The sequence below is a fragment of the Sitophilus oryzae genome, unplaced genomic scaffold (assembly GCF_002938485.1).
Source record: "Sitophilus oryzae breed Bouriz unplaced genomic scaffold, Soryzae_2.0 scaffold_1297_pilon_pilon, whole genome shotgun sequence".
NCBI classification, from domain to species: domain Eukaryota; kingdom Metazoa; phylum Arthropoda; class Insecta; order Coleoptera; family Curculionidae; genus Sitophilus; species Sitophilus oryzae.
In genome coordinates, this window is record NW_022145945.1 from 13,337,955 (window position 1) to 13,358,316 (window position 20,362).

Consider the following 20,362-nt stretch of genomic DNA (forward strand, 5'->3'; position numbering starts at 1 on the left):
TTGTTAATTTAACAAAAATTAAAGGATGTAGAGTGAAATACTCAATGGTAATAAAAAAATACACATTTAAAACACATTTTAATTATTACAGAATTAAAACTAGATACAAAATGTTTCTCTTTTAAAAAGGTCTTGTCATTTTAAAAGGCATATGTGGAGTTCCACTGCGAAAAGCAGCTACAATTATTTCTCTCATGTTGTCGACAATAGTTGGTCAAGTTTAGTAAACACTGTCTTTAACATATCCCCATAACAAAAACAGACGAGATAAAACCATGAGCAGTTAAGTATTCTATTAACAGGTGAATGCACACTGCATTCACCAACTAATAGAATCATATAAATTCTTTCTGATGTAGGATAAGTTTGCATTTTTGTCAAATTTCTGAGATTTTTTTTCTTTTATCTGACACAAAACAATAACTAGTTGTTAAACTTGGACTAATTAGACAGCTATGTTGAAGTAACGTCAGACATATCACAGCCTCCTAGATTCTATTAAATAATAAAGATCCACTGACACTAAATCATAAAAATGAAAATATCTAAGAAAATCTTTGTTTGAGGGGTAGGCAACCTTAATAGTATTTTGAAGAGACATGCATTTCCCATTGAACATTGGAATAATATACTGGGTGTCCCATTTAAAATAAAAGAGTAACTTGCCTTTAGAGGTAACCAATGTTCAATATTAATTTTGTCCCACCCTGTATAAGTATTTGGGTCAAGTTTTAATTTGGTTTAAAGTACAATAGTTATTTTAATTGTATATTAGGCTATACCGGGTAAATTCCAATTTAGCTAGCTTTTACTGTAATTTAAAATTATTTTTTATATTTAGAAAATGTTAAATATGTCAAAAATCTTACATTTTAATCATATACTTCTCTAATAAAACTCACCTTTATTTTTCTTCCAGAATCCGAAAATCAATTAATATATGTATAGGGTGTTCCATTACAAAAACACAACTTTGATATATGTAACTTTTTGGGGGACACCCTGTAGAATTCTCTAAAATTTTAAAAAGTGCTCTGAATTAACCTACATATGCTCACAAAATTTCACTTCAACACGAACTGTCGTTCTCCCTGGAGCCTCTGCGTTGTATGAGAGCAGGCGCCACTCTGTAGTTACACATAGATATTGAATCAAAATAGCTCAGATTCAAGGGTTAAAAAGAACAAATGAGCCACATATTCTGAAAGAAAATGACTAAATATTAACTTTTTCCCTTGTGAACAGTAGAATTCTCTTTCGAAATTGAGATTTAATAATAAATTTTCCTCCAACATAACAAAACTTATCTGTATAATTTCACTTCACAACACTTATGGACGGTCACTTTGCTACACGATTTCTCAAAAAAACTATAAATTACCAAATAAACTGTTAAAATTGTCTTAAGAACACTTAAAACATTTAATTTATAGGTATAAAAGAGTCCTAAGTATTAATTAATATAAATCTGCAGTTAACTATTTTACTTGATTTTTAGTTAATTTTATACGAGTAAAACACTTATTTTCTCTAATTCGGCCAGCGAAGCTAATTGAAAGCGACAGTGTTGCCATATTAAAATGTGTAATATCTGTAATTCATTTGACGAATTCGTGTGAAACAGAGAATAAACAACAAAAATAAAAATTCTTTTATAGATACTGAAGATGTCGTAAGATCGAAAAAAAATCGTTTAGTTGGCTTGGAAATGGCGAATTATTGACATTTACCGTAATATTTTATATATGAAATAATAGCGATCTTCATTTTCAAGCCAACTCTGAACGCTGTTCTTTGTTTAATCATATAATATTATATTAAATTGTTTAATGATAGAAAATCCGTATTAGTAACGTACAGTACCCAAAATCCGTAAATCTACGGATTAATCAGTAGTTCTGACAACATTGTCTCCGGCAAAAACTCTCTCTGTCGACTGAAAGCAGAACTACGGTACAGTGTTCTTTATCCGCTGCGCTGTAAACGACTATAAGCGCGCAGCGGCGCATAGCTAAACTAAATCTCGGAATTCTCGGACAGGCTAACGGTAACGCCAGCTACATATCGGACAGGTTTTGAGCAACGAAATCGCCCATACGGTTGAGCATCTTCCTATTTCTTCACTGTTGAGGGAGCTGTAAATGCGGAAGCTCTGTAAAGTTGAGATAAGCTTGTTGCTTTCATACACCCTGTTGTTATTCGGCACGTTTCATTTAAAGCAACATCAACTTGTTTGGCATGGCTCGACCTATTCCATACAGGACAGGCATATTCTCCCGTAGACATAAAGCCTGTGCAGTTGTTTTTAAGTCAGATGGATTTGCGCCCCACTTGCTTCCAGTTGGCCTTCTTAAAATGTTATTTCTAGCACTGACTTTCTGGCGAGTTTTCTGACAGTGTTACCTATATGTTAAGGTCCTGTCTAGTATCTAGTATCACTCCGAGATACTTCGGCTTTTCTGTATGCTCCAGTAAGCTACCTCTCCACAAGATATTAAGTTTTGTTGCAGCGTCTCTATTGCGTAGGTGGAAAGCGGAAACCTGCGTCTTGGAAGGGTTGGGTTTAAGTGAGTTCCGGTCGTAGTAACTAGCCATTGATTTAAGTGCACCTTCCAGTTTTCGTTCGACGCTGTGAAAGCTGGTATCTTGTACAGCTATTGCCAGGTCGTCAGCATAAAGGAAATGTTTTGAGTAGGCAGGGAGAGGTTGATCGTTGGTATATATATTAAATAGCATTGGCGCCGGGACGCTCCCTTGGGGCAGCCCATTCCTTTCAGTTCTCCATCTGCTCTTACTATTGTTCAGAGTGACATAAAAGCGTCGGTTCTGCATCATTGTCTCGACTACTTTTTCCAGGTTATAATCCTTAATTGTAGCATATATTTTAGTTAGAAGGTGTTTATGGATGATGGTATCATATGCGGCGGTTAACTCGACAAGAGCGACTCCAGTGATCAGCTTCTCCTCGTATCCCCTCTCGATATGCTCTGTAAGAGCTAAGACCTGCCCAGTACATTATTTTCCCGGCCTAAAGCCTGCTTGCTGAGGAATAAGTTTCGATTCTACGATTTTCTCCATGCGTCTGAGAATCATTCGCTCGTAAAGTTTGTACAAATGACACAGCAGGGAGATCGGTCTATAGCTACTGGCCAGTTCTGGATCTTTGGGCGGTTTCAGGAGAGCTACAACTTTTTCTTCTTTCTACAACAGATTTTCGCCAAGATTTCGGGATTTTGTGGCTGTCGGTGCATTCGTGAAACAATTTCAAAACCCACATTTTTGTTGCTGGGCCGAAGTTCTTAATCTGCTCGGTACACAAATCGTCTACGCCTACTGCCTTCCCGTTTTTCATATTTTTTAAAGCGTAAGTGAGTTCTTTTAAACTGTAGGGATTCTCCAGGACGTTAATCTCGTTTGCTCGATCTCTCTCTCCTCTCCTATTTCTTCAATCAACGATATTAAGGAACGTGATGGGTTAGACACCGATATCACCCCATATTAATAGACACGTTTTTAGTAACGGAATAAGAAATTCAAAACACATAATCTTAAAAAATATGTTAAAAGAATTGTGTCACACAGTGTTAATATTCATATAAAAACAAATTAGAGGAAGATTAAATTTAACTTACGTGATACTGTACGAATTTTCTCGCTTTAAATTGTTATTGTATCCATCTAAATTTATTATATAAACAATCGGGCAAATTTACAGTAATTTTAAATGGAAGAGCGAGGACAGAATAATATATTATTAGTAGCGGTCCACAGAAAAACTAGTATGAAGAGGTATTATTAACACGAATGCTTCACTACACTCTGAAAAAAAGATATATCTGCGAATGATTTCAATTAGTGCGCTAAAAGCAGATTTGTCACATTTTCACGGCAAGTTTTTTGCTCGAGTAATTTTCTCAATCGTCCTCTGGCTGTTTATACAATTACAACTTAATTAGTGTGAAAAATGCAAATCGACTGTTGCAACTAAAGTAAAATTTTATAACAAATGCTTTTAAACAATCATATAAATATTCGCGTTAGGCGTAGAAAGAAAAAAGTAAACAACAGCTCTTTATGCAGTGTTTTCTTCCATTATTTATTTATTTGAATTTTGAATATTGCTCGTCAGGTAATTGTGTAATTTCGGTAATTTCTTTTCATAACTTTACCATTTTTAATTTATGTATATTCATACATACATCTTTTTTCTTATAACCATTTACTAACTAATTGAAAAGTGTACACAGTGCTTTCATTTTAATTTGCCCTATTTTTAAAAGGCTCTTAAAACATTAAAAAAACGGCTTAAATATTTATTTTTTGAGCTAAAAGGTCGGGTGACACAAGAAATTGTAGTGTTTTTCGTTAAGTTTTATGCCGCTGAGTCAAAAATTGTATAAACTGTCAAATATCAAAATTATTGACATAACTTACTTTTTTTTAGATGGTACATCCTATACAGGGTGTCACAGAAATAAGTGCAAGTATTTTAAGGGGTTGTAGATCTCGATAAAAGAAACATATTTTCTCTTTATCGTTTTTCAAATAAGTCCAAAATAACGGAGTTATTTTACTTTGAAAATTACCAAAAAAATGATTTTTTCATAAAATTTTGAGAACAACTGGGTCTCTTCTGGATTTTCTTTCTTTAATGTAATACGTGTGTTGCCATATTATCAAGAAATTATTTTTTTTAATTAAAAACTAAAAATTTCCAATTTTTTTCTTCAATTTTTTTTTCACGAAAAACACCTCATAGGCGTGTTTCTGGGGTTGAACTATTATACTACCAGTTAAAATACTTCCAGTTAAAATACTTCTGGGACACCCTGTATAAATATTTAAAAAGACTTTTTTTTCTGTACGAAAATATACAACACTTTTCCTTTCTTTTCATTAGTTTAGCGCAAATTCGTATAAATATGATTAAAATTATAATGATTTATATATTTTTTTATATTATAAATATATGTTCTGAGTTTACAAATCAGAAAATTTTCTATATCATAATACCGTATGATCGAAAAAAAGATCGCTGTTATTTCCCAGCCAGCTGGACACCATTCTTTTTCGATCATATGGTAGAACTATAACTATAAAAACATGACAATTCTTGGAAAGAAAAATAATATACGCGGGTATCTTGATGTTAAAAATTATAATTTTAATCATATTTATACGAATTTACGCTAAACTAATGAAGAGAAAGGGCAAGTCTGGCATATTTTCGTAACCAGAAAAAAAGTCTTTTTAAATATTTAGTGATATATTATAGGGTGTACCATTTAAAAAAAAGTAAGTTATGTCAATAATTTTGATATTTGACAGTTTATACAATTTTTGACTCAACGGCATAAAACTTAACGAAAAACACTACAATTTCTTTTTTTACTCGACCTTTTAACTGAAAAAATAAATATTTTAGAGCCTTTTAAAAGACAAAACAAATTAAAATGTCCACACGGTACATCAGGAACTTTTTCATGAAAATTCATGAAAATTGGCGATTTTCGTTGTCACCGATTTTGTTAAAACTGCTATTATTTACAAACTGTAAAGTGTAGAATAAGAAAATATAGGCCATTATAGTCCTACGAAAACAGTAATGGACGTAGGGGACGTTTTAACCTTCATCAAAAACTCGCTAAACAACTTTAGCTAAAAACAATAAGGATCCAAAAAATTGATTTTCTCACAAAACCAAGGTATAAAAGCGTACAAAGGTGTAAAAAACAATCTACATAAAATTTTCTAAAAATACTGAAATTTTCATAATTTTTTGACTATGTTTACTATGTTCCTAGGACCTTTGAAAACGTGTAAAAATAGCCAAAAATGGATATTTTTCGACTTTTTGTCATATACAGGGTCCGGCAAAAATACGTCGTGTTTCTGTAGCTCCTAGAATAAAAAACTTGGAAGTTTTGTTTAGGTGCAAACCTAAAGTATGTACGAGAAATAAGTGTGAATTGGAATGATTTTTTTAAATTGAAAATCCTGTATATTATTGCATTTTTGGCTTCCATTCAGATCACTTTACATAATCCATATGAGTAAATATATTTCGATAGTTTCAGAGATATTAATAAATAAATAAAAATATATATTTTTCAGTCTTTGACAAAAAAATTATTAAAAATACAAGAACTGTCCGGAAATCAAAACTATATTAGATATTTATTTTAGATGGTCTGTTCTTACTTTGCTATAAATAAGGTAATCGTAAATCATACAGGATGTTCCAAATTCCCCGCCAAACTTTCTAAAATATAAAATAATTTTTCTTCGGTTTTTTTTAAATGGAACACCCTGTATATATTTTTTTCAATTGATGGAGAATTAAAAAATGAACATTTTTTGAGTATTTCAAGTATTTCAAAGGCAAAAAAATTAACGGTTTCGCAGATATTCGCGGTTTTATATTTCATATGGCATTTTCCACAGTAATTTTTATCAAAGCCTCCCAATAATTTTTTTCTGGTATTTTACCGTTGAAAGAGCCATATGAAATAATACCACGAGTATCTGCGAAACCATTAAAAATTTTAAAATACTTTAAATATAAAGAAAGTTCATTTTTTAACTCTCCATTTAATAAAAAAATAACGAGCTAACGAGGCAACGCTCTTACAGAATATTGAAGGAACTCCATCCGTTGTCGATTTCAGAAATTTCCACAAAAAAGTGTTCTTCACTATATTTCAAAATGAATGGGACATCCTCGAGGGAACTAATAAACTTAGATCACATGTGCCACTTCTTCATCTGTATCAAAATATATATTCTCTTGAACGCGGATCTTTCTGTAATGTTGTTAGAACCCTCACAAGACACATCTTAACAAATCATATATTATCAGAAATGAATGCACCTTATGCAATAACTTAATGTCAATGAAACACATTCTTTTTGAATGCTTACCTGTGGCCTCCCATAGGTCTAGATTCTTTAATGCTGTTACCAATGAGAATATTTTCGCGCCTTTTAACATTTCGACGGTTAATAAAGTTATGGAATTCTTAGACAGCATCAACATAACGAAAAAACTTTAATTTCTAACTTAAAATAATTTAAAATAACCTCATGTTAAATAAAGCTTATTATTGAGCGCTAAAACCCCTCGCTGTTGACGCGCTCTATAAATCAATACCTCTTTCTTCTTTCTCTTCTTTCTGATATACAAGGTGTTCCATTAAAAAAAACAAAGAAAAATTATTTTGGATTTTAGAAAATTTAGCGTAAAATGTTGAACTATGTATGATTTAAGATTACGATATTTATAGCAAAGTAAGTATAGACCATCTAAAGTAAATACCTAATATAGTTTTGATTTCAAGACAGTTCTTTTATTTGTTAATTTTTTAAGGAAGGTTAAAAAATATATTTTTTTATTTATTTATCAATATCTCTGAAATTATTAAAATATATTTACTCATATCTTAGGATTATGTAAAGTGGTCTGAAAGGAAGTCAAAAATAGAATAATACACAGAGTGTTCCATTTAAAAAAAATCATCCCGATCCACTTACTCTATTTTGGGCCACCCTTTAGAAATTAAAATATTTTCCTGAAATACTTCCTCGTACATACTTTAGGTTTGTACTTACACAAAATTCTGAAGTTTTTTTTATTCTAGAAGCTACAGATGCCCGACGCACTATTGCCAGACCCTATACAAGTATAAGGTTCTGGATGTAATAGGTGAAATTTTCATCAACAAAAATTGTGTAGTATCACAAAGCCAATTTTTTTTAAATTAAAGGATCTAAAATTTCCTAATGTTTATTAAGTTTTCTAATATTTATTAGTTATATTTGTGAACGAAATCTAGCTATAATATTTATTTATATATTTTTCATTTTGTTCCAGAGCTTTCGTCAAAACACCAGCCCGCCACCCCCACTAAGTGCCGCACCCCACCCACCCCTCCAACAGCGCAAAGAAGCCCTTTTTTCGCTCTAAGCACAGCTCAAAACCATTTGCATCGTACATAGAATGGTAGAAGGTGATCCGCCAATAAAACACAAGGAACACTGTGATGTAAATAATCAAAGTGCTCTGAACGGTTGTGGATCCAAGGAACTAAATCCATCAAACCTCATTGTCAAGACTGAATTATCAAAGGTATGCCCGCGGCTTGCTAACTATAAAATTCTGTCTCCAATTAACAAAAACTAAACTATAAGCTAAATTGTGATTAAAAATATAATATCTAATAATATCATTCAGGCGTGGTTCAGAACTCTGAAGGCCTAGTTTTATTTTTCAAATACGTAATAGCGTTGATTGAAGAAATAAGAAGATGCGCAACCTTAAGGGCGATTTTTCGTGGCACAAAACCTGTCCGAGATGTTGCTGGCGTTACCCTCAGCCTAGGGATGTGCGATTCTGTAAAATAATCGATTTTTGGACTTATTTGAAAAACGATAAAAAGAAAATATGTTTCTTTTATCGAGATCTACCACCCCTTAAAATACCACTTATTTCTGGGACACTCTGTATATTTCTAGTTTTTATGATTTTTTTACACACAAAGACACAAAACAAAATAAAGTATAATTCTAAATAATACAACAGCAAGCAAAATGACTTTAGGTAACAGTGTGTAAAATAAAATTCTAAATAATTAAACACTAAAATGACTTTAAAATGATAACATTATTAAAGAATAGAAATATACAGTGACGAAAATATACTTTGACGGGCGTAATAGAGAACGTTGCGTCCGAGCGCCATCGAACGTCCTGAAAACAAATGTAAATTCAATTACGTAATTAATTATATCTTCTGAAATTGGGAATAAAATTCGGGTTGCATGACGATTCGGTCTCGATTTAAAAGAATAGATTCTATAAAAAATCGGATTTGGATTAATCGATTCAAAAATTCGGGAATCGTTGATATGCCAACAATTTGACATGACAAGATCGATTTTCTGAAGAATCGATTTAAATCGAAAATTCTTACCTCAGCCTGTCCGAGAATTTCGAGATTTAGTTTAGCTCTGCGCCGCTGCGCGCTGATCGTGAACAGCGCAGTGGATAAAAAATACTGTACCGCAGTTTTGCTTTCAGTCGACAGAGTGAGTGGTTGCCGGAGACAGTGTTGACAGAACTACTGATTAATCCGTAGATTTACGGATTTTGGGTACAGTACCTTAATAATACGGATTTTATATCATTAGAAAAATTTAAAATAATATTATATAATTAAACAAAGAACGGCGTCAGATTTGGCTTGGAATTGAAGATCGCTGTTATTTCATATATAAAATATTATGGTAAATGTCAATAATCGTCATTTCCAAGCCAACTAAACGACTTTTTTTGGATCATACGACATATTCAGTACCTATAAAAGATTTTTTTGTTGTTTATTCTATGTTTAACACGAATACAATTTCAATACATAAATGCGGATTTTTCTTCCAAAGATATTTTCGTCAAACGTATACAGATATTACACATTTTAATATGGCAACACTGTCGCTTTCAGATCCACACCGTCTTCGATATGCCTTCGCTGGCCGAATTAGAGAAAATAGACAGTTAAAGTAAGGCACAATACGTATACGTCTCGACACGTAACGCTGAAACCTACGTTACGTCTGCCGTTGCGTTGTCGTGTAAACAAGAGTTAAAGCAAGCATTTTGACGTACGTAACGCAAATGGTACATTTGTAATTCTAAATTATTTTGTGAAACAATTTATCTGACTCTAAAACTGAAAATGGATATCTATTATTCCATTGATTCTGCATTAAATTTATAAAAGTAATATCGAAAAATGAAGAAAATTATAAATGGAAATTATTTTATTACAGAAAGTAGTCCTTATAACTTAAAATGCTCTTAGTAATAAAAAATATTGGAAAACAGACACAGTTTTATGATTATTTATTAGATTCCATCTTTTAGAATCCTCATATGGATTTTGGCTAAGAACTAGCATTTAATTAAATAGATTCCAAAATGAGTTTATTATGATGCTTAATATTTTCATACTAATTTATTGTAATAAAATAGGCCCAGTTCTGTTACACTGGCCCCAAGGTTTATGAAATAACTTAATTACTAGCCAGTTGTGGAAACGAGTTGTTTGTGAATGTGTACGTTCGGCATCATTCGGGTGAAAATCGAAACTCCTTGGGCTCGATACGTTTTGTACGTACGTAAAGGCATGTAAAGGTACGTATCACGTATCCGTAAAGGCAAGTGAATTTATCACTGCGCAAGCGTACATGTCAAACGATATGTTTACGTCTACGTCTTTGGCCGTGCTTTAACTGTCTAATAAGTGTTTTATGCGTTGACCGTAGAGTGACTGGTGTCTCCACCGTACAGCACGTGAGACGTAAGGGGAAATAAAATCAGCCTTGTCACGAATTCGCCCATTAGGTTGCGTATCTTCCCAATTCTTTCAATCGGTAATAGCATATTTTGCCTTTGCTGACGAACCGCACCTGAGCGTATGTTAACTAGCTGTTTAATCTAACATCGGACTAACATTTTTAGCCAAAACTTTATGACTAGCGGTTCGAAAAGGCTCTATAGAGGCTAATCCTATAAGCGATGAGAGAAGATTTAAGAGCACGGCGAGATAGTCTTGAGGTATTTCGGTTTTTAGCCTCTTTTGTCGTTCTAAGTTCGTGGCCCCACATGAGGCGCAAAGCGTATCGTAGAGCGGAGAGGAGCACGAAGCGTTTAAATGTATTAAAGTAAATGGAAGTGGCTCCTACATACGGCGAAGCGTATTGCGGATTGACGCGTATTTGCTCGCTGGTTGAAATTTTCACGCGTATTGCTCGTTTCGTATTAATACTATTAAAATCCGCCTGAAAACGCGCTACATGTGAGGCCACTCTCCGCTCTACGCGTCCAGCTTATGTTGGGCCACGGCCTAAGCCGGCCTTACACATGTCCAGTAATGCTTGTCATTTTCAAATAAAATGCCTGGCTAATACCGTTGATTGAAGAAATAAGAAGATGCGCAACCTTATGGGCGATTTCGTGGCACAAAACCTGTCCGAAATAATAATAATAATAATCGTCTTTATTGGAGAAAAATATGTGTAACATTACATATATTACACATCATGCAACAAGGGTGGCGAAATTTAACAAAAAAAAGTTATTCTTTTTTTGTTAAATGAGATGTAGCTGGCATTACCGTTAGCCTGTCCGAGATTTAGTTTAGCTCTGCGCCGCTTTGCGTTGATAGTCGTTTACAGTGCAGCAAATCAAGGTTACTATATTAAACAGGTTGCCTCGTAACTTTTTGTCCAATAGGAGCGAAGCTGCAACTACGTCACAGTTGATGCTACAGAACGTATAAAATCATAGATAAAGGAATAAAAAAATAAAATGCAACCGACAAAGATAGATAAATGGGCAATACAATAAAGAAAACACACATCAAACAACTGAAAACTATGGACGCCATACACTATAAACAATAAAGTACACAATGAATGTCGATTCGGAAATGCACTGTCAGACTGTCGGCAGTTTTTATCCCTTTATCTATGAGTGGTAGCATTTCTATGACGTAGTAGATGACGTTTCTGATAATTGCTGTCCTCCATTCGCGAATTTCAAGTTCCGGAGCTTTACGCCCTGGGCTACTCGAGAACGGTTCTGAAAGAAGCTGTGCGCGATGGCCTGGTGCCTCCATATGGCGCGGAACAGTTCTGAACTTTATGACTCAATTGAATGGAGTGAGAGGATCGCGTTCTTGAACAATTCAGAGCCGCGCAACTGCGTGAATGGAGGGCAGTAATTGTTGGATCTAATTACGAGACAACTTTATCTTTTAATAACCTTGGCAGCGGATAAAGAATACTCAGAACTCAGAAAACTGTACCGTAGTTCTGATTTCAGTCGACAGAGTAAGTAGTTGCCGGAGACAGTGTTACCAGAACTACTAATAAATCCGTAGATTTACGGATTATGGGTACAGTACGTTAATAATACAGGATAATACGAATTTTCTATCATTAAATATTTAATATAATATTATATGATTAAACAAAGAACGGCGTCGGAGTTGGCTTGGAAATGAAGATCGCTGTTATCTCATATGTAAAATATTATTGTAAATGTTAATAATTGTCATTTCCAAGCCAACTAAACGACTTTTTTTTGGATCATACGACATATTCAGTACCTATAAAAGAGTTTTTATTTTCTTTTATTTATTCTATGTTTAACACGAATAAATTTTCAATGCGTAAACGCGGTTCTTTTATCCAAAGATATTTTCGTCAAACGTATTACAGATATTACACATTTTAATACGGCAAGACTGTCGCTTTCAGATCCACACCGTCTTCAATATGCCTTCGCTGGCCGAATTAGAGAAAATAAGTGTTTTATGCGTTGGCCGCAGAACGATTGGTGGCTCCACCGTACAGCACTTGAGACGTAAGGGGAAATCTAATCAGCCTTGTCACGAATTTGCTCATTAGGTTGCGTATCTTCCCAATTCTTGCAATCAACGCTAATATACCTTCTTTGAGAAAGAAAGAGTTATTCAGAAAATATTTGAGCGACAAAGAAAAAGCATAAGCGATATTGGAAAATGAGTAGTTCGTGAAGAAGATAATTATTGACAAGTGTAGAGCCGGCATAAGATGTGCTGTAAGGCTTCTTTTCCTATTAAAAAAGCATTTACGAAAATTGTTAATGCTTTTAAATTATAGAGGCCTTCGGACACTTCTTAGTCAAGCATTTTTTGGTTCATATGACTGTTGGTTATGGTATTGTTTATTGTTTTATATTTAAAATCTACTAAATATGCTTAACCGCTTGTTCTGTGTGAAAAATCTATAGTTCATATCAAATAAACTTTTAGTCACGTGATTAAACTTGACCGGCACAGCGTTGCCCACTTTTACATATTTTCTTTTAATCAAAGTATTTGAGGCAACAAAATTAATTATAATTATATAAACAGTTATTAATGACATCAACAAACTCACCTTCTTAAGAGCACTTAATGTATATAAAGAGCCATTACTACCGCTGTCCCGTTCAAAATATTCTAATAAAGTTGCGATGAGTTTTTTACAGCTATTAAGCTATTTGGTACACTTCGCACTAAAAGAGATTCTAAAAAGAACAACGTTCGACTGCAAGGTCTGCTAGTTAAACCAAAAACTCGTAGTACAAAACTAAAATGTCAAAACGAATGTCAATGTCAGGAAATAAATAAATAAATAGGGCAACTTGAGATTTTTTACAGCAGAGCTACCACTTGAATCCCCAGCGGGAAATTTAAATTTCAGTTAGTCAGTACGGCGCCGAATATGTGCATGGTTGGCAACAATGAATTTAAAAATCGCGCCCTCGATTACGTAACTAAAAGTTTAATTGGTATCAAATATAGCAACATGCATGTTGAATTTGTTTCTTACTAACTAGTGGGTTTAGTTAGACTATTTTTTACTTTATGTTAGTATAGTATAGCTATTTCAAATGTATAACTTAATTAAAAAGTTGTATAATCAGGGATGTTTTCGTTATAGAACTTTTTGAGTATGTTCAGGGCTAACAGTGGTCTGTAAAACTTTATTATTTGCAAGAATGGATTACAAGCATAGCTATTATATTATTCATAAACCACTGACACACTGACATAATATAAACAAATCTACAAATATTCTCATCAAATGAATTTAAAATAGATTTACTTTTAGATTTATGACTGTATTGCAAATCGATGAAAAATAAGTATAGTCTTGAAAACTGTCGATTTTGGTTTGATTCATGGTATTGAGGGTCATATAAGTAGGGTTGCCAACATTCGAGGACGAGAAGGTAAAAAAGAGGCACAGGCGAAACATTTTTTGAAACCTCGCCCAATAAAAATGTCTAGAATTTACCAAATAGTTATGTAAACGGTATATGATTGATGATCTTTCTTACTTTCTTAAAAATATTGATACTCAAAATTTGTTAAAAAAAGCAAACCGTTTTCAACAATTTTCTTTCTTCAAAATATAAGCTAACAGTCAGTAAATATAAAATAGCTCGTAATATAGTTAAACATGTTTATCGCTTCTACAAATATTTCTTGTACATAAATATTTCCTTCATTTCTTTTTCTATATAAACGAGTGAGAGTAGCGAAAGACACAGATTAACAATTTTTTAAAGCATTGTGGCGATAGACTTTTTAAGATTTTGTTTGGTATGTAAAAAAGAGGACTTTTTCAATACGTGAGAAAAAAGAGGACAGTGAGATCAAAAAGAGGACTGTCCTCTGGAATAGAGGACGGTTGGCAACCCTACCTATATAAGACTACTGTTACTTAATCATTAAAAGGTGTAGAACACGAAAATATAGGCCAAACGAATGCAGATCTAGATGTAGACAAAATTTTAACTATCATAGATAATCGCTTCAAAACAAGGACTCAAACAATACATTTCCTCACAACACCAAAGCAAGTAAACCCTTAAAGGTTTATGTATTCTAAAAGCGCACACAATTTCCTATCAACCTTAGAATGTTCATCATTTTATTAATATGTTTACTAATTTTCCAAGACCTTTGAAAACTTGTAAAAACACTTGACTGAAGATTTCCAGACTGTCTCTATTTTAAATTCATTTGGTTAGGTTATCGCGACTTCACAAGTCTAAAAACCTACTTAATTGTGTTTAACGAAATTTGTTTTAGGCCCTTGCCGATGCTGAGAAAGGTAGCAGCGACAAGGCAGACTTCGAGAGAGCCATAGAGCTCACGGAATATGGCAAATTTCATTACTTGCTACTAGCAATATGCGGCCTATTGAGCACCTCGGAAGAGATGGACGTTATTGCGATATCGTTCATCCTTCCATCGGCACAATGCGACCTTAATTTGAACACACAGACGAAAGGATGGCTCAATTCAATCATCTTCGTGGGTAAGTAACCTGTTTTTTTTCAGTGGCGGCTTAACCATAAGGTCAAATGGTCAATGCCCCCCCAAAAAAATCGGAAGAAAATTAGGAAAACCCTATTTAAGTTATACTGTTTGTAAATAACTTTTTTTCATCCTAAGATATTCTAAGCTATTCCCAAAAACCATCAATTTGTTTAATTTTCGCTTCAAGACGTTTTATTTTACCCATTTTCTCTACTGCCGGTCAAAATTTCATTTTGTCCTTCGTTCCCGCTAAGTTTTGCATGTATTAAACTCCAAGGGCCGCGGCTTGTAACGCCAACAAGGTAAGGTATACTACGTATAGAAAATATAACGAGTTAAGGTGCGATAGATATAGTTTATATTGGCCATTGACCGCGTCATTCATAAAAGGATTTCAGTCGTTGGAAAAATTTCGCCGTATGGGCAGTTTGGGTGTTTATAAAAACTCAAATTATAGAACAACCTAGTTTTTTGTATCGTTTATCGCGTATAATATTTGGTTTAGTCAATATAAAGCAATATTTAAATTTTTAATATCGAAAAAAATCCCATCTAGTTTGAGGTGTAGCGAGAAATTTGTGTAGGTAATAATTCATAATTTTCTGGTTATGGGTAAATGATGAACTATGGTTGACTGATTCTGGAATAGGTATTTTAAAATAGACAACATGGTGTTTAGTTTGTGAGATCGTACGGTTAAAAGAAAACAATTGCTTAAATTTCGAAAAACGTTTAGAGAAAGAACGCCGCATTGACTTAAAATATGAAAAAATGTGAAATAAAACTTTTAGAATTGTGTATGTGTATATATGCATTTATATTTTTGTGACATTATTATTTATGTATATTTTAAATCCCACCGTGGAAAATTTGTGTAAAGAACATTTACTGGATTTTTAGTGAAATGGCCCTAGACCACCTGTTTAAAAATGTAAGTGTAGGTTTCATTTTACCAGAATTTATATTTATTTTTAGATTTATTTTCCTTTAACTAAACCTACAAGTACCTTGTAAGAAACCAATTAAATTTGGGCGCGTCTTAAAAAAATCGACGCAATATTTTTAGATATTGACCTCCCTACAATAATGACCACGAGCCGCCACTGATTGTTTTGCAAGGTGAGATTGTCTATTTGCTAATTTTTTTCTTCTGTTGCAGGGATGATTGTCGGAGCCTATTCAGTGGGTTCAGTGGCGGACGCAATAGGCCGAAAAAAGGTGCTGATTGCAAGCTCATTCATGAACGCTCTGTGCATCGTGGCTTCAAGCTTCAGCCAGTCATATGAGTGGTTCATGCTCTTCAGATTTTTAAACGGTGCGGCGTAAGTATCATTTCCAGAATTCATTTTTCAGCATCGTTTTTACAGAGAAACTTAACTTCTACAACTTTAGACACAAGTAAAGTCCTTTTATAAATCAATCAAAACGAATTAGGGATCACATATATGTGTGTCTGTATTTACTATGTTTATAGACCGATCTCCGTATATTTATAGCAGCATATAATCAGAACAATTTTGTTTTTTTTTTCATGCAAAAATTGATACAAAAACGACATTCTTTCCTGTCATAAAAAAATAACGGTAAAGATGCACTCGAAGACGCATCAATTCCATAAAATCAATTTCTTATTTAGTGTGATTTTGCCTTGATCGTCAAAATTGGTGTTAAATATGGCAAATTTTGATGTTCTGGGAAGACCAAACGGTGCTAGACGGCGTTTAAATACTGAAGAAGTCATCAGAGCCACAACTTTATTGCAGGAGGGTCGGTCGCAACGATACGTGTCGCAGCTTTTTGATGTTACACAATCGGTTATTTCCAGACTATGGAATCGACACAGAGAATATGGTTATGTTGTCCGCAGACCATATCCTCAACGAGTAAGGACAACGAGGAGGGAAGATCGATATATCTTGTTCAAGCTGCTGTTCATGAAAAGGGAGAACTTACCGCAAAAAAAACTACAAAATCTTCATCTACATCTATTTACGATCGCCACAGGAACTCAAATTTCAAGTCAAACTCGACTAAATAGGCTGCACGAAGTTAACATTCGATCAAGGCGAGCAGCTGTTGTGCTGCATTTAACTTCTAATCATCGTAGGGCACGAGGGATGCTCAAGAACATCTTCACTGGGGCGTGGATCAGTGGAAGCACGTCGTTTTACGGACGAGTCCCGTTTTCGACTAAGTCATAGCGATGCCCGGCGGAGAGAATACGGAAGACTGAATGAACGGTATCTGGATATAGCAGTCAGAGAAGCGATACATGAGGTTCTGTCATGCTAATTTTTTTCTTAGGGGAGATAACTTTAAATGGGCGTACGGACTAGCATGTGTTTCTAGACGGCATAATTAATCCTAAACGATACAGAGATGAGATTCTTGAACCATATTAACATATGATTCATATAATATAACTTCCAATATTCATATAACAATAACTTCCATTTGCTGCTCAGCATAGTCCAGAATTCATCTTACAACAAGATAATACCAGGCCTCATACTGCAAGAGTAGTTACTCGATACCTTAAAGAGTCCAATATCACAATAGTGGATTGGCCTGCTAATAGCCCTGATCTCAGTCCTATTGAGCACCTTTGGGACCTACTAAAGAGAAGACTACAAAGTCGTCCACAAACACCAGATCTTCAAACTTTAGGAGAAAATCTTCGAGAGGAGTGGAATGCCTTTCCTCAAGCGATTATTCGGAGCCTCATTCAGTCTATGGCAAATATGTGTGCAGAAGTACCTAGAAACCGCGAAGCACACATTATTAGGAAAAAAAATGTCTGTTGGCAATTCAGATAAAAATTGTTTAGCATTGTTTTCGATACATATTGTAGTAATTCATAACGTAATAAAAATACAATTTTCAGCAGTTTGACAACTTTTTTCGTCATGAACACAGTCAAGGTGCATATCCATTTGAATTACATTCAAACTTAATTCATAAGGAACATATTGCTACGTTTATATGTATATAAATAGGTATATTTTCTTTGTTTAAACGAAATTTATCAAAGTGATCCCTAATTCGCGTTTGATTTGTTTTCTTGTTCCTTCTTTATCATTATAAACACATAATAATTAATGACCCATATCTTATTACGTAAGAAGTTCTCGAGGCGCTAAAATTGTATGATTTGGCCAGCACAATAAGTTTTCAAATCTTTCTTTTCCTTGACAATTAATGTGCTAATTTGCCTAAATGATTACCAGTCGTTTAATAATTCGCATGTAATTCCCAAACTGGTCGGTGATTATTTGCACAATAGCTGGTCGAAAGTTATGAGATGACCCGATTTACTTTCCGTAAATTTAGATGGGTTCATTTCTAATCATTAACACTGCATACATTATGCGATGTGTGCTAACGTTTCGATTTTTTAATTATTTCAGACTAGGGGGTAGCGGGCCTACAGTTTGGTCCTATTTTGCAGAATTTCAACCTAAATCTAAGCGTGGAAGTATGCTGTCGTTCATGGCGGCTTTTTGGACCGTAGGAAACCTATTTGTGGCAGGCCTTGCCTGGCTAATCATTCCTGCGGAGATCGGCTTCAGAACAGCAAGTTTCGTGTACAATTCGTGGAGAATATTCCTCGTGGTAATGGCCTTACCATCGATGCTAGTAGCTATTCTACTATGCTTTTTGCCAGAGAGTCCGAAATATTTATTAACCAGAGGAAAAAGCGACGAAGCCATAGCTATATTTAGACATATCTATCACGTGAATACGGGTAACGATGCCGAAGAATATCCAGTTAAGCATCTCATCTTAGAAGAAGAATACAAAAAGGCTTTGGAGGAGGAGGCTAGCCATAAGAAACGAGGCAAAATCAGCTCCACTATTTCTAGCATATTGGACAACAGTAAACAGCTTTTTGTCTCGCCGATTTTAAAGTTCACAATGATTTCCATTTCCATTAATTTTACGTTTCATATCGGGTAAGTACGACACACTTATGTGAAAAATAGGACTAATTCTACTGTTCCTTTGTAGCTACTATGGACTGTTGATTTGGTTTCCCGAATTGTTCAACCGCTTCGACGAGTTCAATCGCTTGAGACCAAACGAAACAGCTAGCGTTTGCGAAGTTACCAACTTCGTGGTCAACATGGGAAGCCAGCAACACGGTGCTATTTGTAACGAGAAAATTAGCCAATCAGTGTTTATGGAATCACTAATCACAGTAGCGGCCGCACTTCCTAGCAACATCATAGCTATTTTAGGCATGGACAGACTTGGTAGAAAATTCTTCTTAGGTAAATACGTTCTGGCACTTGCTAATTTTACATAATAAAAACGGAATTTTATTTTAGTTTTCAGTACACTTTCATCGGGTACTTGCGCAGCCTGTATGTATTTTGTTTATAACAAGACCCTTAATTTGGTAGTATCGGCTACATTCAGCAGTGTAATCTCTTGCGGTAACGCTGCTCTTGATTGTTTGATCACGGAAATATTTCCAACCAATTTAAGGTAACTATATACAATATACCCTTCGATACTAAGGGCTAGCAAAGGTTAGTCTTGGGTCGAGATTTCCGTATGTAAGAAGAGTACAATGCGTTTATAATGTACTGAACAAAGAGAGAACAATAAACACGTTGCCAAACGTCTGAAATAAACCGAGAAACTGTGCACTGTGTGCACATTGCTAAGAGACGTGGAAGGGGATATAACAGATTTGTCGCAGTTGACTGGTCGACCCAATCAGTACCAGTGTCAGTACTTAAAGTTCTAGGGAAAGTGTACATCATATGTTCAGCTTCGTGATTTAATTACGTCTCGTGAGACTTTATTTGTTTATTTATTAACGAGTCGTAATTTTAACTATAGCTTGAAAATTTTTAAGTGCAAGCTAGAAACATTTTTGGTAAAATAAATGGAATTGAGTTGGTGTTCGACAGTGGTCGCGCTATTAGAACTCTGAATTCAAAAATCGATATCTCGAAATCTATTAGAAATAATTGATTGTAGTTTTTTCAAAAACTTGCTTAATATTTCTGCTGTATTTTCTTCGTAGATAGTATGTGAACATTTTTATCAATATAAAAATTACACGATTGCTGAAATTTGCTGTTCTCAAAACGGATGGGTTGTTTACAATTTTTGAATGGAAAAAAAACAACCTTATCCAGTTTTTCTTATGTTAACATATTGTAAAAGTTCCGATCTTCAATAAAAAAAAAGTTTCAATATCTAAAATGGTTCCTGAGTTATGGCGTGTTATGTGTTAAAAAGTTGAGTTTTTAAATTATCGCGATTATTGACGTTTTCTCGTTATAAAAAAATGACACCTTAACGATATCCTTATAATTCCATTTCAGATGCTCAGAAACATGTCTAATGATTTTATCTAGTTACCTTTTCGAAAAAAAAAAAATATTTCTTTTAAAAATAAGCGGTTTGCGATTGTGATTTTACTTTACTTGACAG

The 20,362-nt window shown here is 34.1% G+C and overlaps 1 protein-coding gene across 2 annotated transcripts in view; it reads left to right on the forward strand.

The window, feature by feature from the left end:
* The window catches only part of LOC115874824 (synaptic vesicle glycoprotein 2B), a 42,374-nt gene that overhangs the window by 20,012 nt on the left and 2,000 nt on the right, over positions 1-20,362 (forward strand). Inside the window, exons 1-7 of one of the 2 annotated variants that reach the window (XM_030890122.1) lie at positions 7,987-8,125; positions 10,516-10,611; positions 14,684-14,912; positions 16,074-16,236; positions 18,322-18,867; positions 18,923-19,185; positions 19,243-19,402. In XM_030890122.1, coding sequence (XP_030745982.1) covers positions 10,573-10,611; positions 14,684-14,912; positions 16,074-16,236; positions 18,322-18,867; positions 18,923-19,185; positions 19,243-19,402 — 1,400 coding nt within the window. In that variant the 5' untranslated portion in view covers positions 7,987-8,125; positions 10,516-10,572. Of the gene's footprint in view, positions 1-7,870; positions 8,126-10,515; positions 10,612-14,683; positions 14,913-16,073; positions 16,237-18,321; positions 18,868-18,922; positions 19,186-19,242; positions 19,403-20,362 lie in introns of those variants that run through there. The other variant, XM_030890121.1, reaches the window with a different exon arrangement.